The following is a 27,790-nucleotide window of genomic DNA, read 5'->3' as shown; positions in this document are numbered from 1 at the left end:
TGGTGTGGCATCTCTGACGATTCTTTCTGGTGTGGCATCTCTGACGATTCTTTCTGGTGTGGCATCTCTAATAATCCTTTCCGACATGATATCTCGAACGATCCTTACTGATATGATTCCTCTGGTATTCCTTTCTAATGCGATACCTCTGCCGGGTTTTTCTGGTGTGATGGCACTTCTGACGATCCCTTCTGAAGTGATAAGTCTACCGCTCTTTTCTGATGTGACGGTACTTCTGCAATTCCTTACTGATGTGATACCTCCGATAATCCTTTTTCTTAGGATACTTTTAGTATTCCTTTCTGATGTGACAGCTCCAGCATGCAAGACGATATAGAATGAATGTCAGATAAGATTAATATGAATTTGTACTCGTGGGTACTACATTGCATCTTGCCATAATTCTATGCCAAAATTAGATCTTGTGCATCATAATTTTCACTTAATAATCTGTATACCAACGAAATCGGATGTTCACCAACATTTGTGATCAATAAATCAATCATTTCCGGGTCAACGTAATCCCAAATCGGATTAACGACTTCCACTTCTTCTGCTTCATTGAGTGGAATAACATCCAAAGGAGACGCTTCTGATGAAACGCCTGTTGCAGTCGAATGTGCCTTTATTGCAGATCCTTTTCTAGATCCTGCCATTGCTGAAGCTGTAATGTTGGAATGCGCCATCTCTGATCGATCAACAAGAGAAGTTGCAATTCCGACCCATGCCCAATCAGGACAAACTTTATAGACGCCTGCCAAAACTACCGTTGGAGTTGAATGAGCACGAGCTGCTTCGGCTACCATCCTTGCACCTGCGATTGCCAACAATCCTCCGTTTGCCAAGATACAATGTGCTCCCATCAATATTTTCGATATTCTTGGCATAAGTGTAAATGTGGAACTGTCAGGAACCAAGAGGGTCGAAACACCAGCGGAAGATAAGGCTTTTGCTAGTTTATGTCCACTATAAGTCGGTGCTGCTTCTGCGACAATGACTGTAAATTTGCGATCTTTAGCAGCTGCTTTGAGAAAGACTTCTACAGTCTCAGAATACCCAATTGTGAAAATCACTTCACCCGAATGGATATGATCGCGTGCATCTTTGGCGATATTACTATTGACAGTCTCCAATTCGTCGATCAATTCTTGTATTGCTTGAATCAAAAGAGGTTTCAATTGATAAATGCTAACATGACTATTTTCTGTCACTGTCTTTTTCGATTGATTGCCAGGAACGGTACGAATGTCCTCATCTTCGTCATCGTCTTCATCTTCCTCCGAGTTTGTCTCTTCCGCAATGCCATCGTTATGCAAATTTAGCCTCTCTACACCATAGCCAAGTCTGTCCAAGCTTGAGTTACCCCATGCCGGTGTTGTTGCTCCACTGCCTGCTGGAGAAACGGCAAATGAGCTTGCATTCGCACTGGAAGAAGCACCTGCACCTGCTGCTACCAAATCAGAAATCGAAAACGTCGAGCCAGGACGAAAAGAGCTTAAAGCTGGTCTAGAAGGTGATCCGGGTGCGGTAGAAGCACGACTGCCATCCAAAACAGAAGAAGAAGCTGATAGCTGTTGATTGATAGATGAAGCTGAAATTGCTGATGGATATCTGCTATGGGTGGATGCTGTGGGTGTACTGGTATCTGTGCTGCTACTTCTGTCAAAGCTAGAATCAAGTGAAGTTGAGGGAAGGCCGGAAGTTGGCTGATGCTGCTGAGGCTGATGGTATGATGAATGAGCATGTAGCCCTGTTTCTGTATTTGTGATCTCAATATTTGCCGCTCTTGCTTCTTCTCTTAAAAGGTGTAAAATCCTTCTAGTAATATTTCCAATACTTTGTTCATTTGGCTGAGAATCTTGCAAAAATGCACCTGCACTTCGAATGATCACAATCAATTCGTCCAAATTTTGAAATCTTGCAGCACTAACGACCGTCCTTAATGCTTTTGCAGTCGCATTGGCTACTTCTGATGGACCATTGATTGTTTCACGTCGAAATTGTAATGCTAATTGTCTAAGCGTGCGTAAACTTGTACGATCGCGAACATGCTTTTCCAGTATGACACTAGAATGTGCACGATTGACTTCCATTGTTGGTTGGTTTGTTGTCCCAATGGTTGTTGTAAGAGGATGATGATGGTTAAATTTGAAGGTATTCTTCTTTTCGCACGCCCCCACGTGCAAAGATAGGAAAGGGCACAAGCTTGAATGAGCCTTAGCGTCAACTTTAAAGCTCCACACATTCCTTCTTAAAGTTATATCTTCCTATCATTCACCATCAATCATGTCAATACAAAGGAGGCATAGCATCTTTCGTCCTTGCATTGACCTTCATCAAGGTGTAGTAAAGCAAATCGTTGGAGGCTCTTTACGTGACGAAGATCAAAAGGAACAACAAGAAAGAGCATTAAATGCATCTGGAATCAATCCCGCTTCTTCCTCTTCACTAAAGACAAACTTTACCTCTACCCTTCGTGCAGGTCATTATGCTTCTTTGTATCGTGAACACAATCTAACGGGAGCACATGTGATCAAGCTGGGACCAGGTAATGACGAAGCAGCAACTGAGGCAGTACAAGCATGGCCCAACGGACTGCAAGTTGGCGGTGGAATCACATCCGATAATGCCAAAGTATGGATCGATAAAGGAGCAGAAAAAGTGATTGTGACATCATATCTATTTCCCGATTGCAAATTCTCTATGGAAAGATTGCAAGCGCTGGAAAATCTAGTAGGAAAGCATAGATTGGTAGTAGACGTAAGTTGTAGGAGAAGAGACGGGAAATGGATTGTTGCAATGAATAGATGGCAAGATATGACAGATATGGAAGTCAATAAACAATCTTTAGATCTTCTTGCAGATCATTGCAGTGAATTCTTGATTCATGCTGCTGATGTTGAAGGTCTTTGTCAAGGAATAGACGAACAGCTGGTGGAAAAGTTGGGAGAATGGATTACAATTCCAACGACCTATGCAGGTGGAGCAAGGAATATTCAGGATTTACATCTTGTCGACCGTCTCTCAAACGGAAAGGTAGATTTAACATTCGGTAGTGCTCTTGACATTTTCGGTGGAAAAGGAGTTACGATGCAAGAACTCATCGATTGGAATGATAAACACAACAGCTCATAAGTCTTTCAGTTTTCAAATTCACACTTGTACACTATTTCCCTAAAAATGATGCAATTTAGATTATGTACTCAGGATAATCCGTTGAAGGGCAATTTATAGTTTATAATTGTAGCACATCTTTCATCACCATTCCTCGTCACTTTCGGCTTCTTCATCTGAATCTCCCATATTTTCTTTTCGTTGAGAAAGTGCGGCTGCTAAAGCACTTGCTAAATCTGCGCCTGAATCACCACCACTACCTTCATCCGGTGTTCCAGAAGCGCCAGAAGCACCTGCTGCTGCTAAACCAGCAGCTCCTCCGATCGCTGCCCCTCCCGCTGCTGCTGCCGTTGGATCCACTTTACGTAAATTATGAACTCCTTGACCTTGAATAGATGCCAAAAGATCAGCACGACCAGATTGAGGTGCAGGTAAGGCAGGATCTCTTCCTGGAGGGGGTGGTGGCGGTGGTGCATGTGATCCTCCAGGAGGTGGTGGAGGCGGAGGAGGGGGAGCACCACCTGCAGATCCACGGGCAGGCGGAGGTGGTGGTGGAGGTGCGGCTGTTGACGCTCCTCCTCGAGCAGGTGGTGGTGGGGGCGGCGGTGCAACAGCAGAAGCTCCTCCTCTTGCTGGCGGTGGCGGAGGTGGTGGAGCGGGTATAGATGCTGATGCTGGTGCCGCTGCCGCTGCCGCTGCTGCTCCTGGTCTGGTTCGTGGTGCTGGTGGAGGAGGAGGTTGTTTGCGAGCCGTTGTTCCTGCTCTGCTTGGCGCTGGTGGTGGTACCTTTTTGATTTTAGATGCTCCTGCCGGTTGTCTAGCAGCAGGCTTTGGTGGTACGCCTCCTCTCTTTCCGACAAAGTCTTTGATGAAACCTTCATTCTTTTGGATGTCCGCTCTACTGATACCCATATTGGATAGTTGATCCAACAAAGCACTCCAACTTGGGTCAACATTCTCGGCAGAGAATCCCTTTTCGGCTGTATAACCCATATGTGCAACATGCTTGAAATCAGAGGGTGCACCTATCATTGATTTATCAATCTTTCCTCCATTTGATTTTGATGATCCACCGCCTCCTAATAGTTTACTACCACGATTCTTCTTCTTAGCAGCAGAAGAACTACTACTTTTAGCGAACTTTTGACGATTTGAGATCTTTTTGTACAGTTCACCTGCTTCTCCATCGTCTGCGAATGCAAAGCCGATCATATGTTCATCACCTTCTAAGGTATGAAAATGCGTTCGATCTTGATTATAGGATAGAGGTTCATATAATTCATGTTCCCAAATTACACCACCTTTCGCTGCTTTCAAGTCTACCAGCTTCAGTGCAAAGGTATTCCGATCAGAATCACGAACGAATGCTAATGCTCCTTCGATACCTGTATAACTCCATATTGATTGATTTGGATAAGCAACAAAAACTCTTGCAACGGTTGCCGTTAAGATTTTATTCGAAGATGAAGGTAGACTGGATTTCACCTTGGACTTATCCGAAGATGAGATTGTAGAAGGCATTTCCGTCTTTTGGTATAGTTGTTTGTCTTACGAGATGGAAGACCGGATGATTATTGAATTCTTTCTTTATCATACCCTTACTCTTATAGTGGAGTGAATGCATGCTATTCTATAATCTATTTCATCCCCGCTTATGGTTTGCACACACACGCCCTATACTGCCTTTAATCATGAAATAAGGCGGGGGCTGTGTCCAAAACGGAAGGTTCCACGTGCATTTCGATTGCCAGTGAGCTTAAAATCGCGCACAGACTACAAGGCAAGCAAGCTTCCTTCTTCCAATGTATGCTCGACCGTCCATCATCATCATTCTCAAACATACCTACACAAGATGTCTGCCATCTTTGATCAACATAACCCATACGGACAACAAGGTGGCTACGGTGGCGGTCAAGGATCTTCTTCGGGAGGAGGGGCAAACAATTTACAATTCTACTCCGGATCAGGAGGACAATATGATGGATATGGAGGAAGTGGTGGTTTAGGAGGAGCGGGATCAGGAGGAGGAAGAAGTTCATTAGAAGGCAATATGACAAGCGGAGGTTACGGTAGCTCAGCCGCAGATCGAAGCTTGATGAACAGTCAAATGGGATTTTGGAGCGCATTCGGAACAGGTGGTTTTCCCGATGAACCAAGTTTGATGGAGGAATTGGGCGTAAATCTACCACATATCCTTGACAAAAGCTTGACTGTGCTCAATCCGCTTCACAGCTATTCTGCACATCATGCCCACGATGCCCACATGATGGACGATACAGATCTTGCAGGTCCTTTATTGTTCTGTTTTGCATTCGGAATGATGTTGCTTTTAGCCGGCAAATCGCAATTTGGATACATTTATGGAGTTGCTTTAATCGGAGATTTCTCCATCTACCTTTTGCTGAACATGATGTCGGACAAAGGCATAGATGCTTATCGTGTTGCAAGTGTGTTGGGATATTGCATTTTGCCCTTGACATTATTGAGCTTTATTTCAATCTTTGTTACCCTTGATGGGTACCTTGGATACGTTGCAGCTCCGATCTTTATCCTATGGTGTTCTTCAAGTGCTTCGGGTATATTTGTCAGTATTCTAGGATTGAGCGAGCAAAGATTTTTGATCGCTTATCCGCTTGGACTGCTTTACAGTTCCTTTGCTATCCTTAGCATTTTCGATTTCAGTGGTGCCGCTGTCAAGAGGATTTAAAAGATGCAATCCATCATACAAACTCCTTGACCTTTATTCACACATATGCAATTTGTACAAATAGACACCATAATGATCTGCATGAATTAAGAATCCTCATCCGAGCAGCTTCTGGACTGCCATGTTTTCCAAGATGTAATCCAGAGTGTGTTGGTGTATAAGAGCAAATTGGCTACGTGGCTAATTTCAGTGCTGCACAGATGATCAGCTCTCTGAAATTGAAAGGTAAGTAAGATGGCAGCAACCAACTTGATGAGATAATTCTATTGTTACGTTTTGTAGTCTCCAGGCACTGCTTTCTGAATAATAATAATAAATTTGTGAGGTAGAGAAAGGTGGGTAGAATTTACATGTGATATGAGACTATTTATAATTGACAAATGGGCTAATTATGGGCACCAAGACTGTGGTTCGTCAGCCTTTGTGGCGGAACAGGCGTTAAGGCGTGATACGGCGTGATACGGCAAGTGACGCCTGTACACGTGCCAGGCGTACCGTATACGTCATATCCCAACATCTATGTCCGTAGCAGAAAAATGCCGAGAAAGATAAGGCGCCGAGGGCTAAAAGGCGCTAAACCAGTGTGACTCGGGATAGCTCCACCCTTCCAGACCAACCTCCTCCTCAAAATTCGACGGCCCGTCTGGAATGTCAGGAAAGTAAAAGGGGTTGTCTCTTCTCATTACGCCCATCCACACGACCTGCTTCAAGATGTCATCACCGTTCATCATGGCTTCCAGAATCTATCTGGGTGGTAGTAGCAATCCAGCAAGCCCAGATCAAGGCATCGTTTTTGCAACTGCTTTATCGCGTTTATTAGGATGGTTATACTTTGCCGCTTGGACCGCAAGTTTTTGGCCTCAAGCATTATTGATGTATCGTAGAAAGAGTGTTGCAGGGATCTCGTTGGATTTCATCTCATTGAATGCGTTTGGATTCGTTTGTTATTCGATCTTCAATCTGGCTTTCTTGGTTTCTGAAAAAGTTCAACAGCAATACCGAAACACACATCATGGACAAGAGAACTTGGTTCGTTGGAATGATGCATTCTTTGCCATTCATGCTGTCTTGATCACTTCTTGGCAATTGGTTATTACACGCATCTATAAGCGTGCACCAGGTCAAAAAGTATCACTTTGGTGTAAGATCACACTCGGGATCTTGATCTCAATCTTTCTGCTCACTTTGACCACTTGTGTCATCGGTGGCGGTGATGATGATTATATCTTACGCTGGATCGATTTCATCAATATATGCTCGTACATCAAGCTGTTCATCACCTTGATCAAATATTCAGTGAGTGTCGAATATATGCACAATCACATCTTTTGCATCCTGCTTACCCTTCGCTTTCTCCAACTTACAGCCTCAAATCCTTCTCAATTTCTCTCGAAAGTCAACTCGCGGCTTCGCTATTGAAGGCATCACGCTAGATGTGTTTGGTGGATTGTTCAGTCTTTTACAACTTGTTATTGATGCACAAATCATCAATCATGATTGGTCAGACGTTACAGGTGATCCGGGCAAATTAGGACTTTCTTTCATTTCGCTCTTTTTCGATGCAATCCTTCTGTTTCAGCATTACGTATTGTATGGCAACAAAGCTGTCTCTGAAGAAGATGAGGACGAGGAACAAAGTCCACAAGAAACAGAACCTTTGTTGGGCTAGTGTATGATTTCAATAGATACGTATAGATTGAGTGAATGCATGTGTAAAAATACAATGAGTATATCGATCCACCACCTAAGACCAACTCTATTCCTGCTGGGCCAAGATGGTATCCTTTCTTGCTGCTTTTGGCTTGCTTTGACCTGCTTTGGAGTGCTTCCGTCTTCTGTCCTCTTTTGTACGTTCGGCTTCCAACATGGTATGCTTGAGCTTTTGGGCAGTCTTGATTGCTTTAGGTACCCTGCGTTGACGATCAATCTTGCCAATGTCTCCCACATTACGCCATCTATTGACCAATTGTTGTCTATATTCACGTTGAGCACGTTCTTTGCCAGACTGAATGCCCAACTTTTCACTTGCACGAGATTTCCAAAGACGGACGTTACCATCATCGCTTGCCGAACAAACGAAACGGGCATCAAGTGTATAGGCTGCAGCAAATACACGTTGCATACGTGAAGTATGATATGTATCACGAGAATGATTTCCTTTTCCTGTATTCCAAAGACGAACCGTTCGATCGTATGATCCTGTGACCAAATCTTGACCTGTGGGACTCCAATCGACTGACATGACTGCGGAAACGTGATCTTTGTAGATCTGCAAAGCATTTGTCATATTTCGCATGTCAAACGTGTACATGTTGTGATCTTCTGATGCAACGGCAAATACTGTTGGCTCGATAGGTGACCAAGCTAGATCATTTGCTCGCATTTTCATAACAGTTCTCGTTAAGGGTTTGCCACTACGCAGATCGTACAGAACAATTCCACGATCGCTTCCAGCTCCTGCTAGGACTTCTTTTTCGCTTGGATTGAATCGAACCACATTGATACTTTCCGCTCCCCAAGTCATCTCTCGCAATGCACCGCCTCCCGAGCTGCTACCATTTCCACCTCTTGTTATATCCCAAACTTGTACTGCAGTAGATCCTGAAGCGAATACTGGATCAGAAGCATGATGTGATATAGAATTGATTGCAGTTTTGCAATGCCAAGTCTGTAAAGGGTCGGTGCTGGGTGTTGTGCTTTGTTGTGTCCATGGATCGCTTCCACCCAATATTCCGCCTCCAGTAATTCCTGCTCTCTCTTGTTGACGAGAATCCTCTTCCTCATCACTGTCATCTCCGAATCCAGGACCGAATCTATCTCGTCTTGGATCGGCGTCCCAAAGTTTGATAGTACGATCTGTACTGCAACTCAAAAGCCTTCTACCGCCGCTTCTTGAGCTTGAATCAGCTGTCGATCCTTCAGCTGCGTATTGTTGCGCAAAATTGAGAGGTGAGATAACGAGTGATGAAATGATTCCATGATGTGCCCTAGGATATGCTGTCATTAATGTTTGCGTGGGCATATCCCATAATCGAATTTCTCCATCTCCACTTCCACTTCCAATCACTCCTAGCCTGTTCGGGTCTTTTACTAAGCAATATACTCCATCAACGTGCCCTTCCAATGCTGCTACGAAAGGCTTAGCATGCATTCGATCCAATTTGGCCGCATTGACGGCACGGGTATATTCTCTTGATTTGCTAAAAGGATGGAGAGATGGGTCTAGATTGTGTGATTCATTAGGAGCATCGCCTTTCCTGACTGCCGTATGGGCATCCAAAGACCTTGTCAGAGCTTTGATCTTCATTTTTGTTGGATGGTGATGGCAAAGATGATGGCCATTCACCGCTCCACAACTTCTCAACTTTATTTCATAAAATCTAAAATTTTAAATATTTCTTTTGTGCAGAACACAGATAATCTGCCCAAAAATTTTGTCCTGCAAGCACGTGCAAAATTTTTTTTGGAAGAAGTCTGATTAGTGAGTGCATCTTCATCTTATTCTTCTTTCCTGCCATTCCCACCTTTCAAGATGACTGATATAGCGGAAGGAAGTACTTCCGTCGTTCCTCAAATCGATGAATTGATCTTAGATGCAGGTCCTTTGGTGACGCAACAAAGATTAGTTGGATTAGCAAAGAAGTTTTACGTTCCTTCTGCAGTTGTAGCAGAATTACGTGATAAACAAGCAAGAGATCATTTCCAACGATTACAAGATCAAAGTAATGCAGGTCAAGGAGGCTTTACAGTCGAGATACGCGAGCCAAGTGCAGAAGCAAAGATGGCGGTGATGGGATTTGCAAAACAAACTGGTGATTATGCGGTTTTGTCTCAACCGGATTTAAGCGTTTTAGCATTAACGTATGCTTTAGAGGTACAAAAGCATGGACAATGGAGGATCAGGGATACCCTTGGTGGTTTGACTGGTCAACAAAAGCAAACACAGCAGCAGAAAGAGCAGAATGCTGGATCTAAAGGAAAGAATGAAGGCAATCAAAAGCAAAAGATGGAGCAAAAGATGGAGAAGCGGATAGTGGACCCACCAGAAGAGAAACATAGTGAGAGCATAGCAAAAAGGCTGGAAGAAGAGGGTGGCAATAGAGAAAATACTGCAAGCAAGCCCCTCGGAGCTTCGACGGATGCTGAAATTCAAGCCATGGAATCAACATTGGCATCAACGTCGATAGCGGATGAAGCCCATTCATCCGCACTCGAAGAGGCAGCAGAACCACACAATTCAGAAGAAGAAGCTCTAAACGATGACGAAGATGATGAAGAGACAGGAGGTGAATGGATCACACCGGATAACATCGACAAGCACAAGAGCAGAGCATTAGGATTAGTGTCAGATTCTGATTTGTCGCTGTTACAAGGCGCAAACAAGACTCGATCTAATGGCAGAATGCGTACAACAGTCACAGAAGCAGATGATGGATGGTCAACGGTAACATCCAAGAATACCGTTCAGAAGCCTGCACATGCCAGTGCAAAGGTTGCTGGCGGCAAAAAGTCTGCCAACAAACCTCCTGCACGGATGACGGTTGCCTGTATGACAGGAGATTATGCAGTGCAAAATGTGTTGTTACAAATGGGACTAAGTCTGGTAGGATTGGAAGGAACCAGGATCAGACAAGTGAAATCTTGGGTCTTACGTTGTCATGCATGCTTTAAGATCTGCAAAGATTCAGAGAGAAAGTTTTGTCCGCAATGTGGAAATCCTACACTGTTACGTACGAGTGTAACTTCAACCGATCCACAATTGGGAAAAGAAGCAGGAATGCAAATCCATCTCAAAAAGAACTTCCAATACAAGAATCGTGGAACAAAGTTTTCTCTACCTTTACCCAAACCTGGAAAAGCTGGAGGTGTTCAAGCAAGCGTACCAATCTTGCGTGAAGATCAAGCTGAATGGCAAAAAGCCTTACAACGTGAGAAAGTACAAAAGAACAAAGAAGAGCGTGCATTACAAAAAGCATTGGAACGTGGAAGTGATTCGTTGAGTGCACGATACGAAGATGCGGACACGTTGAGTATCTTGTTAGCAGGCAAGACGAGCGGACAGGGCTACCAAGGTTTACCACAGATTGGTGTTGGAAGAAGGAACCCTAACGAGAAACACAGAAGGAAGGTCTGATTGCAAATGTACATTATGAATTGTTTGATATGTATGTGACTACTTTTACAAATGATATCTCAAGCTGTAATGACTTGATTGATGAGCCAAACCAACCCTTTGTGACCACGTTCTGCATGTTCTTTTTGCACTTCTTGCCCAGGCTCATGGAGGGAAGAGTTAAAGACTTCAATAGACCAAGGACCCTTATAACCGGTAGAATGAACTGCTTTAACGAAATCCAAAGTAGGCATAAAAGCACCACGGTCAAACTCTCCTGGATATAATCGGTTACCTCTACTCCAAATCATACGTGCAGGACGTGGTTCGTTTGGATTAGGAGAAGGTTCAAGTGGAACTTGCATCTTTCGTGCATCACCGACTTGAAGGAAGAAAACCTTTTCGGCTGGAACTTTAACGGGAATAGCTTCAAGAGAGGCCTTTAACGCCTTTTCAGTTTCTGCGATTGGTTCTTGAATACCGCTTGGACTGCATGGATCAGCAAATTGACGTCCAAGTGTATTGAAACTATCAAAGCATAAGCCAAAGTTCTTTCGATCAACTTTTTCAACAATCGCATAAGCTTGATCCCATCTGTCAATATATGTTCCCCAACTTAAACCTTCGAATGCGATTCTAAGTGGTTTGGTTGATTGTTGTTGTGGTGCGATGATTGTGTTTTCATTGAGCATTGGTGTGATTGTCGTTTCAAATCGTGCTGCTTCATCAGCAAGGATAGCGAAATCTTCCGCACACTGATCGATATCATTTGTGATTTGATCCTCTGGTTGACAATTCGAGCAACACAAAAGCAAATCCGTTCCTAGCGCACGCATGACTGCAAACCTTGATCGAACACGTTCGATTGCATGTTTGCGTTTTTGTGAATCTTTCCATCCTTCAACGTCACGCATTGGCTGTAAAGATAAGATTTGTAAACCTAAAGAAGCACAAATGCCACGAATATAACTTGCGCAAACGATCTCACGTTGTGCTTCAAATGGAGTACATGGACCGTGTGCATTCCAAGCTGTCTTTTCTTGTGTGACAGTTTCGTTTGATAATGTCGTTGAAGAAGTGGAAGCGATTTCATTATCGTGTAATACTCGTTTACCGTATTGTGGACTGGAAGGAGGTGTAAGAGCTTTGTAAATGATTGCGAATTCATCACTTGCTGCAAAAGCATCTAAATCATCTTGAAATATTTCAACAGCTTCGAATCCTGCATTCGCGATTGATCGTAATTTGGATGGAAGTGTATGACCAGCAGTGTGAAAGCCGACGCTGGCCGTAAAGATGGATAAAGTTGGCATTTGTGTCATCGTTGTTGAGGTGGTGAAGAAAGGGCGTAACACTGAATCATTCTGCACCACAGCTCATTATTTATACAATCGTCTTATACCCCACTCTGTCAAGTATAGAGGTGCCGAGTGTCCTTTTAAGCAGGCTCATGGCTTACGACAAAGTATGGGGTATTGACAATTGTATGTCGAATACTGGTCTTATGCCTTTGGGTGGAGAGTGGCGGAAGAACGTTTCTTAAACTTTTATCCGGCGTCAGACCAATCCACCGTGTAGACCGCGGCTAAAGGTGCGTACTTATATAAGCGGCTGAGAAGAGAAAGAAACTTACATAAGCAGCACCTTTCTCTATCTACAGAAAAGTTTAGCATTCTACAGCCCAGGGCGACACTGACTAGCAAGCCGGATTTTGGCGTGATACTGAGGGCGTAAGAACATTCTTTCCTTCTTCTGATTTAATTGAATGCATCTCATCACTGTTCTTTGTTCCATAAATGCAGATGCACAAACGCACAGAAATATGCAAAGCGGAGCGTAACAAGCCAATAAGAAGAACAATGGCATTATGCCGTTTATGCATGTTTGGTATGTTTAGCGTACGTGTAGTCAAAGTGCTTGCATGCATAACGACGCGCCTTTCCTTTTCGATTCATTCAAACCCACAAAGGAAACACTGTGAATTCTTGCCTTGTTTGAGCGGTAGACCGCTGTGTTTGCGCCTGGCCGGCTGCCCGCCTATAGATCGAAAATTGAATTGGAGTTGAAGTTTAAGCGTGACGCGCCTTTTGGATTTTTCATCATGTGGTTCTCTTTTCGCCTTTGTACGCCTACGCCCGCCTTGTCCAGTTGTTGTCTTTTTTGCCCGCCCCCCTGTTCTGATCATCACGGTTTTTCTCTCTTCTTCATTATTCTCTTTATTATCCTCCTCGACTTCATCCGGCTCCGTTTACTCCGTCACCTAATCATTCACCCTCTTTCATTCAAGGTGTGGCTGTAATCCTTTTGAGAGATACACAATCATCACCATAACAATCGTTTACGTTCATTTTTTTCAACTTTGTCTAGATCGACTATATTCACTCTCGCTACTCAGTAAACAAAAGTCACAGCACAAACAGCATACACACACAAACACAAACACACAAAATGCGGCTAACATCAATTGCTCTGATTGGACTTGTGGGATTCGCCTCTACCACATTCGCGCAAAGTTCAGCGACACCTTCTTCGTCTGCTTCAGCTTCAGCATCAACATCCAGTCTAATTCCAACAGGTATCAGTTCTGGTTGCTCTGATTTCTTAAACTCACTCAATAGTGATGCAACCCTTCAAGCCTGCACCGCACCTTTGTTGTCAGCCACACAGTATTACGCAAACGCAACAACGGTAGCAAAAGGAAATAAAGCAGCTACATCAAACGTGACAGATTCAGCAAGTGCACTCAAGAACAGTTTAGGACAATTGTGTGCAAACACTACAGGTTGTCAACCAAGTACGATTCGTTCTAACTTGAGTAAATTCTGGAACGCATGTGGAACAGAATTGAAAAGCAAAAATGAACAAGTCATTGCACTTTATGACGTTTTATACCTCATCAACCCTTTCCACGATGCCGTTTGCACGACTGATGATAACAACAACTTTTGCATTCTTTCGATCGCAAACAGTACTGCTGCCAAACAAGCCACCACATCCAAACGATCTCTGCTCACCGATGATGCCATGTTGATGCCTCAACTACTCGAGAGACAAGATGCTTCAGAAACTGCGGAAAGCATTGATTCAGGAGCAGCAAGTCAATCCAACATTGCATATCTGTTCTTACAACCGACCAGTGAAAAGAACTTGTTATGTTCAAGTTGCAGTAAGAACATCATGGCAGCATATATCACCTTTGAAACTTCGATTCCATATGCGATCGGATTGTCCAACTCTGATCAATTGAAAGGACAATCTGCACTTTATAAAGCAATGCAAGCAACATGCGGAAAAGATTTCACTACAACCATTAATCAAAAAGCAGGAACGACTGCATTTGCTGAAGTTGGAGGTGCTTTGAGCAATGCTAAAGTACAAATCACCGTAACGCTGGCCGTTGCAAGTTTCTTGGCCGTCACTCTTTCATTCGTTTGAGGGAGAGGGTAGGCGAGTTATGCTAACTTCATTTTAGACTTCATCAATTTGTACTTTTGTTGCCACTCTTTTTTTTGCTCCTTTTCTGTGAAATGGGTTCTTTGCTTTTTTCATTCACCTCCTCTCTTTGGTCTAGTACCATATAACCTTGTTTCTCATACCTCTTTTTTCTCTCTTTTTTGCTTTATTTCCCAGTCACGGATCTTTTGGCCCATACTTTTATGGCAATATAATCAGCACGTATCACATCTTTTGTTTGACTGGTAGTCTTTGAGTATATTTCTCTGTTTTGCGGACGTTGAATGCAATCTATACGATTCTATCGCGTATAAGGCATGCCTTGTGCGTGCGTACTCTTTATTTAGGCGCCCCTGCATACATACACAGGCTTATCGTTTGAGCGTCATCGTGCGTGCGTGTGTGGGTGGATGTATACGCTGGGGCACTCGGTTCACAAGCATTATTAATATTCATCTATCATCTATCATCGTTCAATTGGTGGATCACAACAATCATCTTCCAACTCACAACAACAACATGTCTGCCTCACTTCCACCTCTTTTGGTAGATATACCACGTAATCCATTCTTGGCAGTTGGTATTCCCGTAACTTTAGGCGTTGCAACCGGATTGGTTACCCGAACATCATCAAAATCACCCGAATCATTATGGTATAAATCTTTGGCACGACCAAAATGGGAACCGCCACGTTGGGCATTTGGAGTCGTTTGGCCGTTGCTTTATATCGCAATGGGAGTTAGCAGTCACCTAACTGTTAAAGCTTTAGATCGTACTCCACCAGGTTTAGGTAGAACAAGAGCGATGAACGCATTAAAATTGTATTATGCTCAACTTGCTCTTAATCAATTATGGACTCCGTTATTCTTTGGTGCAGGTCAAATTACGATCTCTTTTGCAAATTTGAGCGCTCTTTTGGGAACGATTGCCGTTTGGGGTTGGACATTAAAGGATGTCGATGAACGTGCAGCAATTCTTACCGTTCCTTATTTGGCTTGGAGTGCTTATGCAACTGCTTTGAACGGTTTCATCTGGTGGAAGAACTCTGGTAAACCATTCTTCGGTGCTTTACGTGATAGGGCAAACGAGAAGAAGAAGGGTAACTGAATGCGTCCTCACTTAATGTATGTTCATCTGAATTGAATCTGCTATGATCATCTGTTATATATAATTATTTGAGTGGTGATTGGACAATTTCCATTTAATAGTAAGAAGGCAGTACAGCAAGAAGTAGTATTATTTATCTTACGCTTCACCGGCAGGCTTTGGACGTGAAACGACAGTCAAAGAACGATGTTGAACGAGATAATTTGTTTGACCACCGCCGGATTCAGAAGGTTCATATTGTACTTTGAAATCAGCATCCACTAAAACTTGGGTTCCTTTTGTTAATTTTGTTAAACGTGAAACAGGTCCTTCACCAAAAGCAAAGATTGAATGAAAAGAAGAAGTTGGTTCTCCACGTTCTCCTGATTCATTTGGTGGTCCTAACGGATCTGTTGTTGCAACTGTATATTTAACATAATCTTTTCCCGTTCTGGTAGTACGTTGTTCAGGATCAGCAACCAAACGACCTAATAATTGCATTCGTGCGATATCATTTTGAACGGCCGAAGTGGAAAATGATCGGCTAACGTTTTGTGGTAAAGCTGTACGAAGGGCTGATCGGAAAGCCATTTCGAGTAAAAGATGTTTGTTGCAAAGTGATGGTTGAATGCATCAATCATTCAATCATCAGAATGTGCATCCATTTGAGCTTAATCCGGCCAACACTTTTGTTTAATAGAAATGGACAGTGCTCAGCGCGTGTGCGAGCGTGTGTGCGGGCTTAAAAGCGCGACGCGTACAGTGACAGACAGTATGAGTGATGGCGATCCTTCAGCGAGACGATTGAACGAGCACGTGATGATGAGAAAAATGTCCAAGCCAAATCCAATCTTCTCATCTCGATTGTAATCATCACCATCACTTCCAGCACACACACAAGACATGACGTCAAAACTTACTACACAAATACTGAGGGGAAGCTTACGTTCTTCTCCTGGTCCTTCAGGCTTGGCAGGATTCACATTACCTTGTCGTAAAATTGTATTGGAATATAATGACGATTGGCCAAGTTCGAAAGGAGCTATGGATTTTGCCAGAGCGGGTAGATTAACACAAATCGCAGAACAATGGCCAAATGTAGAAGTTGTGCTACAAGAGAAGCCTAACAGACATCCAATGCTAAGAGCATTTTACGGTGAGTGTGATTTGTGTCTTAGGTTTGTTTGCATGCATTGCTGACATTTTAATTTCCACTCAATCACAGTTAATGGAAAGGAAAAGGGTATTTCACTACGTAATATGGGAATAGGAGAAGTTGCTAAAAAGATCAAATTGGTTCTTGATCAAAGCGGAAAGAAACATATCCATCTCAAAAATCGTCCAATCGTTGCTGGATCAGAAGAATCCGCTCGTGGTGTTTGGAGTGCACTTCACGTACCAAGAAAAAGCAATTGAAGTGAGATTAAGCAATCAATTTTGTATTTGTAGACAATATTATAATAAAAGTACATTCACATACAACCCTACGAAAGGAACCAGCTTGCGTTTGCATACCACGATAACATCGGATTACTGCCATCCTTGCATGTCGTTTGAGGAAGATCGGCGTACCTTTGCAAGAATTGACGATGACTTACGATTTGCTTCTTATCCGTCTTGTTCATGACATGATCATGCGTTTGCTTGAGATCTTTGAAATTTGTTGGGAAAAAGATGTCAAAGAAGCCTTGATGGACCGTATATTTGGATACAGCGATCATCGTTCCATTCAAACGTGTTTGTACAACAGGAGCATTCACACCAACGAGACTGTCTGGTAATGCATCAAAATCGGCCATGACCATTCTGTGCTTTGGGAACTTTTGCGAGAGTATGTCCAATAGTTGTAGACTGCCTGTCGGAATATACTCGGGTTCAGTCAAATTTGGATAAAAAGGTATGTTGCGTGCTAGCATTCCTCTCAGGAAACTTGGTGTGATTCGCATCCAAGTTGGTGCAGTTGGTGGCACAAAGGTTGATGCTGATGAATCGCCTTTTTGCATGCTCAGATACCTCTGAATAATCTTGTCTTGGACAGGCTCCCATAGCTCATGCATATCACCTGAAGCATCTATTGAAACGATTGCTTGATAGGGTAAGAGAGTGTCGGTTGCATATCGCACAACATCATGTGTTAGATTGTCAAACACTTCCATTGCTAAGAAGAAGCAATCTTTGTTTTCTTCTTCTTGCCAGTCTAGCACGCTCTTGTTTGTTACTTTGATGCGATCAGGTGCATTGGCGATATGCTTGGCGATCGTACTCTTTTGCTGATCGGCCAGCCTAGGTGAAATCTCGATGATATGATATGTCATCTCCTTGTACAAATCAGGATGCTGTGACTCGACAAAGTCCAAGATATCACTTGCCAAAGCACCTGAACCGGCGCCAACTTCGTAAACACAAAGTGGTGTTCCCTCTACCTTCTCTTCGATCATATAACGTGCTATCGCATGGGCAAAGTGCGGCTTGAACAGTTCCGTTGGTGTATGCCACACCTGACGAGCTGCCATTGCCTTCACATCCCGATCATGATCATCAGTCTCTTTTTCGTTCAGTAATTGACGTGCTAAATCCATCCTGCCTTTACGTTGTGCTGCATCTAAGGCCTGTGCTGATCCCGGCAAAGGAACTACTCTTGATTTAGACTTTGGCGAGGCGGAAGTTGAGTCATCTGCTTCTTTAGTCTTATTTTTGTTCTTCTTCAATAATGGACTCAAGACTTCTTTCACCTTTGAATCCACTCGATCTTTCGTCTCTTTTGCTGCTTTTTGATCTTGAGCTTGAATGCTATTCTCAAATTTGGAATAACGTTCTTCTACCGCCACCATGAATGCACGTTCGTTTGCCAAAGCGGGAAATTCATATGCTCTTTGATGTTTTTGTCCGTCTGGCAATAAGACCGCATGTCTTGAAAAGTAGCCATACGTCGGATTGTACAATGAATCATGAATGAAGTCTCTTGCCAACATTCGAACTGATTTTGGCCGTTTTGTTTGTTTGGCAAGCCATTGCTCATTCACCAACGGGTACTCATAATGATCTGAACTTGGTTTTAAAGAGAATGGATCTGGATTGTACTGTGTTCGATGCTTTATCTGTCCTGATTTCGTACCAAATTCTTCTCCAAATAGGCTTGTTGTCGTATCGTTCTTCTGTTCCTTTGCTGTCGTACCATTCTTCTGTTCATCTGTTGTCGTACCGTTTTTCTGTTCTTCTGCTAGTAGCCTAGATGTTGTTTGTATGGGTCTTGCATGTATGTATCCTGTTTTCCACGCCTGGCAACGTCTAGCAGCATGTCTTACGATCATACCGAGTAAGTTATATGAAGGAATTAAAGGATCATAATCAATCATGTCGGATAATCATCAAATATTATTTCTTCGCATACATGGCTTGAGCGCGCGTAGTAATATTATATTTCAACGGTTTTCCGAAAAATAAAATAAAAATAAAACTTCTCGTCCTCATCAATCATACAATAAAACATGTCGGAGCCGGCCAAAGATGAGGCTGGCTCTTCATCCTCCTTTAAGCTACCCTCAAGACAATCATACTTTACAACATTGTCAGCGATCGCATTTGCTTCAGGATTAGGGATAGCAGCTGTTGTAACGATACGGAGAGGAAGAAAGATGAAGATGGAGGATATGCAAACGATAAGCAGACCATTGCAAAATTCTCAGCTTACACAAAAAAGGATAAAGGATGAAAGTCCGCTGGGAAATGCTTCTTCGAAAGGAGTATTTGCTTTGTTTGGCGAAATGAATCGTTCAATTTTCAAAAAGCAAGATTTACAGCATGTGGAAGATACTTCTTCTTTAGCAGGACCATCTGCTTTAAGAAGAAGTACGAATGAACAGACGTCTCTTCGAGGAAAGAATGTACAGGAATCAGTCTTTGACTCAAATAGTTCTGCTCCCCCACCAGTCTTTGACTCAAATAGTTCTGCTCCCCCACCATCAGTACTGATGCGATCAAAACCAAAGCCGGAAGTGGAGCAGGGGAAGAAACCAATTGCACAAGATCAGATACCTCAAGTCAAAGTTCCAATCGGCGAATCACCGGTCGTGATGGCGATCAAGGCAATCGGAATAGCGACTGGAATCGTAGGAATTGCAACTTGGGTTTCGATAGAGATCGCTTGTAGGGTATTGCACGTAAAAAATATGGACGAATTGATCGAAAAGTTAACGTCAATCGTACCTGCAAGTGAACGTAAGAATGCCGTTTTTGATAAGATCGGACAATCAGCTCGACAAAGTTTGGAAGGCGCAATCCGTAGTCATGATAAAGCAAGCGATATAGATACGGCAGACGCTTATTCCGATTCGAGATTGCGTACCGGTGATTCTGATAGAAACGGAGATGCACCTTTGCCCGTTGGAGAGGCTGTCAAACAACTTGATGAAGCCGTTGAGCGTGGAGATGCGGCTGCTTGGATGGAAATTTTGAGCAGACAACTTAATGCAGAACGCAGAATCGAATTAGAGGAACGACAATCACGCATGTCTGCCTCTTCTTGATGTTGCAATATAACAATGTACCAATACAACTACAATATAACAAAACTTTTGTATAAATATAATGCATTCCATCTTTGCTTGCTACCGAACCTTCTTACCTTTTACAGGTATGTTTGGACTATTTCTACCACCCGTATCACTTCCACTTCCACTCTTACTCTGCGAAGGTGAAGCACTCTTACCAACACCAAAAATACGTTCTCTTGCACGTTTATATTCTTCTTCTCGTTCAGCCAAAGATTTTTTTTGTTTAGCAGCATTGGCAGCCGCAATTGCAGCAGCTTGTTCTGCCGCTTGTTCGGCACTTTTATCTCTACGTAAAATTTGCGGTGGTGGTCTTGAAACGTATTCGTCATGAGCAGTGCCATTCGATCTCCCTGAAGATGTGGAAGATGTGCTTGATAGTCCGGGTGCCAACAAGCTGGCTGGTAAACTACGATTCTGTACGATCGGTTGGGCTTGTGGAGTTTGACGATTACTGAATGACAGAATTGTGGTATAAGTTAGTGAGATACACTTTTCACATAACCGATCAGCTACTCACGCTTCTTCCCATAACGTTCTTCCTTCCACTTTTGGTCGCTCTGTGGAATCTGTCATTTCATCTCCCCATGCATCTTGATATACTTTTTTGTGATATTGTGGTTGTGATGATGCACCACTTTCAACTTCTTCTTCAGATACATCCCAATCATCAACTTCTGCCTGCACTTCTGGCTTCTTTCTTGTTGATTTGAATTTGGCCGACATAGTTACAATCGTTGCCAAGAGTTACACAGAGATGATCGCTGATCAGTATGTTTGCAAAAGACTTCCCTTTTCCGATGTATGCAGCAGCTTATCTTGATTAACACCTTTTTATTTTTAAACGAGTACGCGTTTCTACAACGGGAACTTCAACTCCGACCTCTCTCCTTCATCACAAACAAAACATGCAAGCCAGTCACGATGAAAGTCGTGGTGAACCCGATCAAGAGGCCGGTGAACAGTTGGAACCAAGTATCATACTCAAATCAAGTGGTCCTTCTTCCTTTTTTGAAAGATTATTACGTCATTTTGCAATTTTAGGATTGTTAATGTTTTCATCAATTTGGGGTTTATTGGCTCGTGAAGGTTTGATTGCATTGAATACATACTCTGGTATGAGTATCGAACCTACAATATGGGCACAAGCAGTAGGTTGTTTAGTGATGGGCTGGAATGTGGCAAATAAAGAAGATTTAGAGAAATGGTATCCTCCCGCATTCATTGCTATCGGAACGGGATTTTGTGGAAGTGTAACTACGTTTTCATCTTGGATCTTGCACGTCTTTCAGGCTTATGGTAATCAAAAGCACTACAACAGACATGGATTACACAACGTAATGGATGCTTTAACCCAAACCGGCGCAACTATTGGAATGTCACTCATCTCACTATATGCCGGAAGAGCATTAGCATCGATCTTACCTGCCAAGCCGGTTCTCGTACTCTTTGAGCGATTTCAGCACTCTATAGCACCAAGACGGACCGACAAACAAGTCAACGGCCATGCAAACGGTGAGCCAAAGCCGAGACAAATTCATGCTGATTCACAAGTCCCATACACAAGAGGACCGGATCTATTCTGCATCTTGTTGGGCATAATATTTTGGGCTGCTTCGGCTGTTTTATGTGGCACATATGAACCTTTTCGACATGTCACTTACGCCGTAGTTCTATCGCCACCAGGTGCAATTATACGATGGTACCTGTCAAGATTCAATTCATATCCCATCAGCAAGAGAAAGCCATATTGGCCTATCGGTACACTTTCGGCCAATTTGATTGCAACTGCAGTTTTGGCTGCTGCTTTTGTCGGACAAAATGTGGGTCGAGTGACCGGAGTAGGTGGTGGAGGCGTGCATACAGTTGAAGGATGCCATGCTCTTTATGGTGTTCAAGAAGGCTTTTGTGGTTGTCTGTCCACGATCAGCACGTTTGCAGTCGAATTGGACAATATCAAGCCTCGTCGGAGAGCGTTTGGCTATCTTTTGGGAAGTTATGTGTTGGGAATCATACTTTGCGTACTAATCATAGGAGCACCTTGGTGGAGTATAGGAATGATGGGAAGTTGCGTAGGTATCACATTGTAATCATACTGTACTTTTAATATACCCGGAAATAGAACAAGATAGAAATTGATCGCAATGGCGGGAGTTTGTTAGGCTGAATGCCAAAATTAAGGTTGAGACGTGTGACTCCGCTTTGCCTGTTCGGCGATATTAAGAGGTTGACGTCGATGCTGAGTTTAAAGCCTCTTTGGCTGCCTTTGCTTCATCAGATGAAGTCAATTCTTCGCCCTCCAATCCCTCAAGAATGCCTTGTAAATCTTCAACGGCTGACTGTAGACGTTTTTGACAATCAGGTATCATCTGCCTGCAATCTTGTAGCACCTTTTTCTGTTGTGAAATCTCCCACGATTCCTTTCCTTCTGATTCATATTTGGCTACCCTTTCTTCTTGTTCTTTTGCCTCTTTTTCGTATGATTTTTCCTCCTTTACCAGACTGGAATAGGTGTCCATGTCAGCCCTTTTGTGTCTTATAACCGCCATTATGCCTCCGCCCATCACTCACCGTTTTACAACGCCAGTTTTGATTGTCAGCTGTCTTTTGATTGTCTTTACGTCACTCATGATTGGTTCTTCAAAAGTCGTTGGAAGAAAGAAGATTGCTCTAAAATTAAAGCTGGCGTGATGCTAATGATGTATGCGCCTTTAGCGGCGGAAAGAGGAGACTGTAGCGCCTGGCGCCCAGAGCAGAGTGTGAGTGTGGATGTGTGCATTGACCCAAACAAGGAATGATCTTCTTGTGAGAGAAACGTAAAGTATATAATTCCCTTTCTTTCATCCCTTCTCAAACACTGAATGACGTCAAAACCACCTCGAACAACACCTAATCCAATAGCATTTGCCGCAATTGCAATTTTAGGTTTTGGTTCATTCGCATACGTAGTTACAAAACGTGCAAACGATCCCGAAAAACATAAAAGAGAAAAACGTATCCCACATCCCGATCCTTTGAAACCTGTTCGGAATCCAACCGTTTCTTAACAACGCCAAGATGTCGAAATCTCCTACATTCTCTCAAGAAAAAGTTACTGTTGTCTTTGTGTTGGGTGGACCTGGAGCAGGTAAAGGAACACAATGTGAACGTTTGGTAAACGATTATGGTTTCGTTCATTTGAGTGCAGGCGATCTCTTACGTGCCGAACAAAAACGTGAAGGTTCAGAATATGGTCAATTGATTGCCGATCATATTAAAGAAGGTAAGATCGTACCACAAGAGATCACCATTGCACTTTTACGTAATGCAATGAAACAAGCTATTGATGCTCAAGGAAAAACTTTGTCCGGACATGATGTTCCACAACAACACAAGTCCAAATGGACAGATGGTAAAGGTCGTTTCTTGATCGATGGTTTCCCACGTAAAATGGATCAAGCAATCATCTTTGATGAAACTGTTTGCCTTTCAAGATTCGTTCTCTTTTTGCAGTGTAGCGAAAAGGTTATGTTGGAACGTTTATTGGAACGTGGAAAGACTAGTGGACGTACAGATGATAACGAAGAAAGTATCAAGAAACGCTTCCAAACATTTGTTGATACTAGCATGCCCGTTGTGGAGTACTACCGCAAGCAAGATCGTGTTGTAGAAGTGGATTCCGAGCAATCTGTCGAACAGGTTACCGAAGCTATCCGTAAAGCAATGAACGATACTTTTGCACGCTTGGGTCAAGCTGCATGATGGTGCCTTTGTTTAGACATAATTATTTCAGGTATATCATACAATCTATATATTCATGCTGTGGTGTTGGTTATTGTACAGTGCAAGCCACTAGAATGGCTTAAAGTTTCGGTTCGCTTTGAGTTCTTTAATCTTTTCTTGATCGGCTTGGAATTTAGCACGCAAATCAGCAAGCTCTTGTCGTTTTGCTTCTCTTCTTTGGAATCGATAGAAATCGTCCAATTCCAATCTCTTCTTCTTCTTTGCAGGCTCGTCATCTGCTCCGCGGTTTCGCTCACCTTGTGCTCGTGATCGAGCAACACGAACGCTTCCTCCTTGTGCGTCAGCTGTTCGACCATATTTTCCGGTAGACTGAACAATAATGAATCCATCTGCGTCCAACATTTCTCCGTTTGGACCAACACTAACAGCTTCAATCCCACCTGTGCTCGCTTTAGACTTCTGTTTAGGATTCTTGAGTCTATATTCGAACAAAGCAATCACGCTATCCGCATGCTCTTTCACCAGGCTTGAAGCAGGTCGGACAGCTCGATGACGGGCTAACAAATAGTCTAATCCAACAGGAGGAGCACTTGTTGCGGATTTTGCCGCCGCTTCTTCTGCTGTACGAACTGTGTTGGATCTCTTCTTATTTGGCTTGCTTGTTTCTACTGCTTCTTCATCCAGTCTTTGTTGCGCTGATTCGATGTCTTTGAATGGATCAGGCCAGGCTTTGACTGAGTGAATTTCGAGTGCTCTGGCCAGAGAAGATTCGTCCAAGAACGTGACATGTGCGCTTGTAGAAGTAGGAAGGAATGGATTTGGGTCTCTCGGGTCAAAAGAAGGAAGAGGTACAACCTTGGGTATTTGCTGAACGACCTTTTTGCTTGAGCCTGATGGTTGCTCTTCATCTTCTTCGTCTTCTTCCATTAATTCTACTCCTTTACCTTTCCATAATTTCACATTTTCAATTTGACCAGCCTGTGCAAATATTATTCGAATATGCTTTTCTGTTGTATCGATCGGTAAATTGACCAAGAACATTGTTCTTTCATCTTCTCCTCCTGTATGAGCACGCATATAACACCAATGTTGTGCAATTTTGATAGTTTTGAATGCACCAATTTGCCTTGGACCAACATCGTTTGAAGTTGATTCCGTTGTAGAATTCGAAGTACTTTTCGATTTCTTCGCCATTTGTGATATGAATGATGTTTCTTTGCGGCGACGGCTAAATGATGTCTTCGTTGTCATAAGCAAGAATGTTCTTCTAGTCCAAGTATAAAAAGTTTCTCTTACTCGGACCTTAAGCGGTAGAGCGCGTTTGAGTTAATTAATGTCCGTGCTTACGTAAATGCTATGGCTTGTATTACGGCCCCCACCTTGATTGGGCGTTAGGTAGTGCTATCCGCATATTGATCACTTTTGACCCTTTTGATCGTTGATCGTTGTGCATACATGGTAATGAGAGAAGCGGAAATGATTATAGCCACATGAATTCAGGGCGTTATACCCACGAATCGATGTAAGAAATGTGCGAAAGAAGCGGTACTGCGCTTTCTTGGTATTATCACTTTTGTAAGAAGGCGTGAGAGTATGCGCTGCGCCGCCTTTTTTTGCTGGTAATCACCACAGCTTCATTTTCAACTCCGACCCCCTTTTCTCTTTTTCTACACTCATCACTATCCCACAACAAAGAGGAAACACCATCCTCTCTCCGCACACACATACACAATTTAACGCCCTCCGCTACCGAGTGGAGCAATGAATAAGCAAAATCGGCAATGAAGTAAACTTGTGTGCCTTAGAAAGCTCGATCAACACAAGGATTAACATCATCAAAATACAACCAAAAGGCGTACACAATTTAGGCATTCTCATCCGAAAAAAGGTACCGGTGTGCTTTCCTATTTAATCCCCTTCCTTTGTTCGCCATTGAAGCCCCGCAAAAACAAAATCATCCATTCTGACAAACGACTACCCAAACAAGGCCCTCCTTCCTCACTGCCTCTCCTTACTCCGTCTTTGTCTCTCACATAGAAGGATTCTGATCCTACATTGCGCCATCCAATCCAAGCTCAGTTGACCCTTTAAAGCGGCTTCTCGTATTTCATCCTTTACCCCTCACACTACATCTTTTCACAATGAACGGACATTCATCCGCTATGCCTGATCCATCTTGGTATGCAGGTGTTCGTGATATACTGGCATCTCAATCAAAATGGACAGAACCAAACGAACGTGCGTTGCTTGGAGCATACGATTATTTGGATGCAAATCCCGGTCATGGAGCTAGATCAAAATTGATCGATACGTTGGATTGGTGGTTAAAAGTTCCACAAGAAAAGTTAAAGCGTATCGATGATGCGATCAGAATGTTGCATACAAGTAGTCTTATGATCGATGATATCGAAGATGGATCAGAATTAAGAAGGGGAAGACCTTCTTCTCACATGGTTTACGGCGTACCTCTTACGATCAATGCGGCAAATTACGTTTATTTCTTGGGTATAAACCAATTGATTGAAATGTCGGATGTCAAAGTGCCAGGACACACACCTTTGATGAACACTGAAGGCGTTCAACGGATGATGATGGAAGAGATGATCAATTTGCATCGCGGACAAGGTATGGAGTTGTATTTACGAGAAAATTTCATCTGTCCAAGCGAGGAAGAGTACATTCAAATGGTCAACAACAAAACCGGAGGATTGTTCCGGGTAGCGTGTAGGCTAATGATTGGACAAAGCTCGCGACTCAAATCAGTTGCTGAAGGGGACCCAATCGTTACGCTGATCAATTTGATCGGATTGCAATACCAAATTCGCGATGATTATATGAATCTGCGTTCGGGTGATTATACGCAGAACAAAGGATACTGCGATGATTTATCCGAAGGAAAGTTCTCATTTCCGCTCATTCATGCTATCACCGCGAGCCGATTAATGATTGGCGAGAAGAACAATGGCTTACCCATGTCAATGCACAAAGGCAGTGAGACTTTTTCGAGCGAATTGGAGAAAAGAATTGCGGAATTGTCTTGTCATTCCCGTCGTCAAACGGATCAAGAAAGTTCAACGGATTCGGAAAAGAGTACGAAAATGTCAGCTTCAAATTGTTCGGACGTTCTGCATTCGCCAAAGAAAGAAATGGGCCCATCCAAAGATACCAGAGCGCCTCATTACGATTCACCTTTGGAACCTGCTTCGCCAAGCTCGGAAGGTTTGGTAGTGTTGGAAAAGGAAAGTGCAAATGATCCATCGGTAAAGATTCACAATCACGAGGAATTCATCAAAGCATTGCGTGAAAAGCCAAGAGCAGCGAACAAAAAGCGAGCAATTGTACAATATATGCAAGATCGTACGAATAGCTTTCGTTATACTTGTCAAGTCTTATTGCATGTCGATCGTCAAATTCGACATGAATTACGCCGAGTTGAACATCTCTTCGATGGCGGAAAGCCAAACGAACACATTCGCGCTTATATCACTCTTTTACGTTCAGGTTGGTATCGATCGCCCGATTGTCCGCCAACGGAAAACGATACACCATACGAAGCTATATAGACCCAAAGCAACAAATGCACGCATCATTTTTGTATAATTATCATCTTTCCTGTCGTAGGTTGTCATCATCATTCTCTGTCGTAGTTTGTCATCATCATTCTCTGTCGTAGTTTGTCATCATCGTCATTCTCAGTATACACGCACGCAAATACCTTGTATTGAAACACTTTATCAATTCATTTTTCTGTTTGCAAGATCGAGTATGAGCATACAAAGTAGAAGCAGAATGGGTAGATATGATGTGAAGCACAAGAGCTGATTGTATCAGCTTATGCGACGGACTTGCAAGGAATAAGCTTAGTTGCCCAAATTTCCGGTACACGGTGAAAGCCATTCTCTCGCTGTTCCTTCAATCTCAGCATATCCCAACCGCATGAACGTTCCCTCAACCAAGAATCCCACATCGAAGCCAAAGTTAAGTCGACCCAAGCATTTGAACAATCTTGACGATAGGTTCATCTGCATCTATGAAAGAAGTACG

The 27,790-nt window shown here is 43.0% G+C and overlaps 19 protein-coding genes across 19 annotated transcripts; 11 read left to right on the top strand and 8 right to left on the bottom strand.

The window, feature by feature from the left end:
* Positions 1-404: 404 nt before the first annotated feature.
* FA14DRAFT_141725 (nagb/rpia/CoA transferase-like protein) lies at positions 405-2,136 on the bottom strand (the record flags this gene model as incomplete). Its single annotated transcript, XM_025497147.1, has 2 exons — positions 723-2,136; positions 405-623 (listed from the first exon to the last, which is right to left on the bottom strand). Exons 1-2 carry the CDS (start codon positions 2,091-2,093, stop codon positions 405-407), a joined length of 1,590 nt encoding a protein of 529 aa, XP_025357749.1. The 5' UTR covers positions 2,094-2,136.
* Positions 2,137-2,221: 85 nt separating this feature from the next.
* Positions 2,222-3,196, top strand: FA14DRAFT_14060 (putative 5-proFAR isomerase His6). Its single transcript, XM_025497104.1, has one exon. The coding sequence runs from the start codon at positions 2,287-2,289 to the stop codon at positions 3,133-3,135; it is 849 nt and encodes a 282-aa protein (XP_025357748.1). The 5' UTR covers positions 2,222-2,286; the 3' UTR covers positions 3,136-3,196.
* A 680-nt stretch (positions 3,197-3,876) lies between these two features.
* On the bottom strand, positions 3,877-4,635 carry FA14DRAFT_119365 (PH domain-like protein; the record flags this gene model as incomplete). Its single annotated transcript, XM_025496346.1, has 1 exon — positions 3,877-4,635. A coding segment is annotated over one exon (759 nt), but the record flags the coding sequence as incomplete, so codon positions are not given.
* Positions 4,636-4,814: 179 nt separating this feature from the next.
* Positions 4,815-6,114, top strand: FA14DRAFT_159497 (Yip1-domain-containing protein). The gene has a single exon (XM_025498246.1). It carries the CDS (start codon positions 4,967-4,969, stop codon positions 5,819-5,821), a length of 855 nt encoding a protein of 284 aa, XP_025357746.1. The 5' UTR covers positions 4,815-4,966; the 3' UTR covers positions 5,822-6,114.
* Positions 6,115-6,434: 320 nt separating this feature from the next.
* Positions 6,435-7,564, top strand: FA14DRAFT_159496 (uncharacterized protein). The gene is made up of 2 exons (XM_025498245.1): positions 6,435-7,117; positions 7,188-7,564. Exons 1-2 carry the CDS (start codon positions 6,551-6,553, stop codon positions 7,488-7,490), a joined length of 870 nt encoding a protein of 289 aa, XP_025357745.1. The 5' UTR covers positions 6,435-6,550; the 3' UTR covers positions 7,491-7,564.
* FA14DRAFT_14051 (WD40 repeat-like protein) lies at positions 7,409-9,144 on the bottom strand. Its single transcript, XM_025497100.1, has one exon. It carries the CDS (start codon positions 9,126-9,128, stop codon positions 7,578-7,580), a length of 1,551 nt encoding a protein of 516 aa, XP_025357744.1. The 5' UTR covers positions 9,129-9,144; the 3' UTR covers positions 7,409-7,577.
* Positions 9,145-9,342: 198 nt separating this feature from the next.
* On the top strand, positions 9,343-11,347 carry FA14DRAFT_159495 (uncharacterized protein). Its single transcript, XM_025498244.1, has one exon. It carries the CDS (start codon positions 9,354-9,356, stop codon positions 10,953-10,955), a length of 1,602 nt encoding a protein of 533 aa, XP_025357743.1. The 5' UTR covers positions 9,343-9,353; the 3' UTR covers positions 10,956-11,347.
* Positions 10,978-12,497, bottom strand: FA14DRAFT_159494 (xylose isomerase-like protein). Its single transcript, XM_025498243.1, has one exon. It carries the CDS (start codon positions 12,254-12,256, stop codon positions 11,015-11,017), a length of 1,242 nt encoding a protein of 413 aa, XP_025357742.1. The 5' UTR covers positions 12,257-12,497; the 3' UTR covers positions 10,978-11,014.
* A 727-nt stretch (positions 12,498-13,224) lies between these two features.
* On the top strand, positions 13,225-14,576 carry FA14DRAFT_159493 (uncharacterized protein). The gene has a single exon (XM_025498242.1). The coding sequence runs from the start codon at positions 13,383-13,385 to the stop codon at positions 14,367-14,369; it is 987 nt and encodes a 328-aa protein (XP_025357741.1). The 5' UTR covers positions 13,225-13,382; the 3' UTR covers positions 14,370-14,576.
* A 296-nt stretch (positions 14,577-14,872) lies between these two features.
* On the top strand, positions 14,873-15,572 carry FA14DRAFT_141701 (TspO/MBR-related protein). The gene has a single exon (XM_025497146.1). It carries the CDS (start codon positions 14,907-14,909, stop codon positions 15,492-15,494), a length of 588 nt encoding a protein of 195 aa, XP_025357740.1. The 5' UTR covers positions 14,873-14,906; the 3' UTR covers positions 15,495-15,572.
* A 60-nt stretch (positions 15,573-15,632) lies between these two features.
* On the bottom strand, positions 15,633-16,064 carry FA14DRAFT_166648 (uncharacterized protein; the record flags this gene model as incomplete). Its single annotated transcript, XM_025500039.1, has 1 exon — positions 15,633-16,064. The coding sequence occupies one exon, from the start codon at positions 16,062-16,064 to the stop codon at positions 15,633-15,635; it is 432 nt and encodes a 143-aa protein (XP_025357739.1).
* Positions 16,065-16,271: 207 nt separating this feature from the next.
* On the top strand, positions 16,272-16,954 carry FA14DRAFT_159492 (uncharacterized protein). Its single transcript, XM_025498241.1, has 2 exons — positions 16,272-16,629; positions 16,699-16,954. Exons 1-2 carry the CDS (start codon positions 16,377-16,379, stop codon positions 16,887-16,889), a joined length of 444 nt encoding a protein of 147 aa, XP_025357738.1. The 5' UTR covers positions 16,272-16,376; the 3' UTR covers positions 16,890-16,954.
* FA14DRAFT_187542 (DUF185-domain-containing protein) lies at positions 16,895-18,784 on the bottom strand (the record flags this gene model as incomplete). The annotated part of the gene is made up of 1 exon (XM_025501609.1): positions 16,895-18,784. One exon carries the CDS (start codon positions 18,782-18,784, stop codon positions 16,958-16,960), a length of 1,827 nt encoding a protein of 608 aa, XP_025357737.1. The 3' UTR covers positions 16,895-16,957.
* A 162-nt stretch (positions 18,785-18,946) lies between these two features.
* Positions 18,947-20,069, top strand: FA14DRAFT_187541 (uncharacterized protein). Its single transcript, XM_025501608.1, has one exon. It carries the CDS (start codon positions 18,962-18,964, stop codon positions 19,997-19,999), a length of 1,038 nt encoding a protein of 345 aa, XP_025357736.1. The 5' UTR covers positions 18,947-18,961; the 3' UTR covers positions 20,000-20,069.
* A 964-nt stretch (positions 20,070-21,033) lies between these two features.
* FA14DRAFT_110076 (uncharacterized protein) lies at positions 21,034-22,101 on the top strand (the record flags this gene model as incomplete). The annotated part of the gene is made up of 1 exon (XM_025495905.1): positions 21,034-22,101. A coding segment is annotated over one exon (1,068 nt), but the record flags the coding sequence as incomplete, so codon positions are not given.
* Positions 22,102-22,242: 141 nt separating this feature from the next.
* FA14DRAFT_170278 (TBCA-domain-containing protein) lies at positions 22,243-22,572 on the bottom strand (the record flags this gene model as incomplete). Its single annotated transcript, XM_025500270.1, has 1 exon — positions 22,243-22,572. One exon carries the CDS (start codon positions 22,570-22,572, stop codon positions 22,243-22,245), a length of 330 nt encoding a protein of 109 aa, XP_025357734.1.
* A 1-nt stretch (position 22,573) lies between these two features.
* FA14DRAFT_166646 (putative URA6-uridine-monophosphate kinase) lies at positions 22,574-23,873 on the top strand (the record flags this gene model as incomplete). Its single annotated transcript, XM_025500038.1, is given in 3 exon segments — positions 22,574-22,595; positions 22,973-23,061; positions 23,081-23,873. The coding sequence occupies 3 exon segments, from the start codon at positions 22,574-22,576 to the stop codon at positions 23,762-23,764; spliced, it is 795 nt and encodes a 264-aa protein (XP_025357733.1). The 3' UTR covers positions 23,765-23,873.
* FA14DRAFT_109092 (uncharacterized protein) lies at positions 23,861-24,835 on the bottom strand (the record flags this gene model as incomplete). Its single annotated transcript, XM_025495864.1, has 2 exons — positions 23,861-24,391; positions 24,482-24,835. Coding segments are annotated over 2 exons (885 nt in total), but the record flags the coding sequence as incomplete, so codon positions are not given.
* A 1,052-nt stretch (positions 24,836-25,887) lies between these two features.
* FA14DRAFT_141682 (terpenoid synthase) lies at positions 25,888-27,501 on the top strand (the record flags this gene model as incomplete). The annotated part of the gene is made up of 2 exons (XM_025497145.1): positions 25,888-26,720; positions 27,060-27,501. 2 exons carry the CDS (start codon positions 25,888-25,890, stop codon positions 27,307-27,309), a joined length of 1,083 nt encoding a protein of 360 aa, XP_025357731.1. The 3' UTR covers positions 27,310-27,501.
* Between the last annotated feature and the right edge of the window lie 289 nt (positions 27,502-27,790).

Source organism: Meira miltonrushii (genome assembly GCF_003144205.1).
Source record: "Meira miltonrushii strain MCA 3882 unplaced genomic scaffold FA14scaffold_1, whole genome shotgun sequence".
In the NCBI taxonomy this organism is placed as follows: domain Eukaryota; kingdom Fungi; phylum Basidiomycota; class Exobasidiomycetes; order Exobasidiales; family Brachybasidiaceae; genus Meira; species Meira miltonrushii.
Note: the sequence above shows the minus strand (reverse complement) of the source record. Positions and strands in the feature narration are given on the sequence as shown.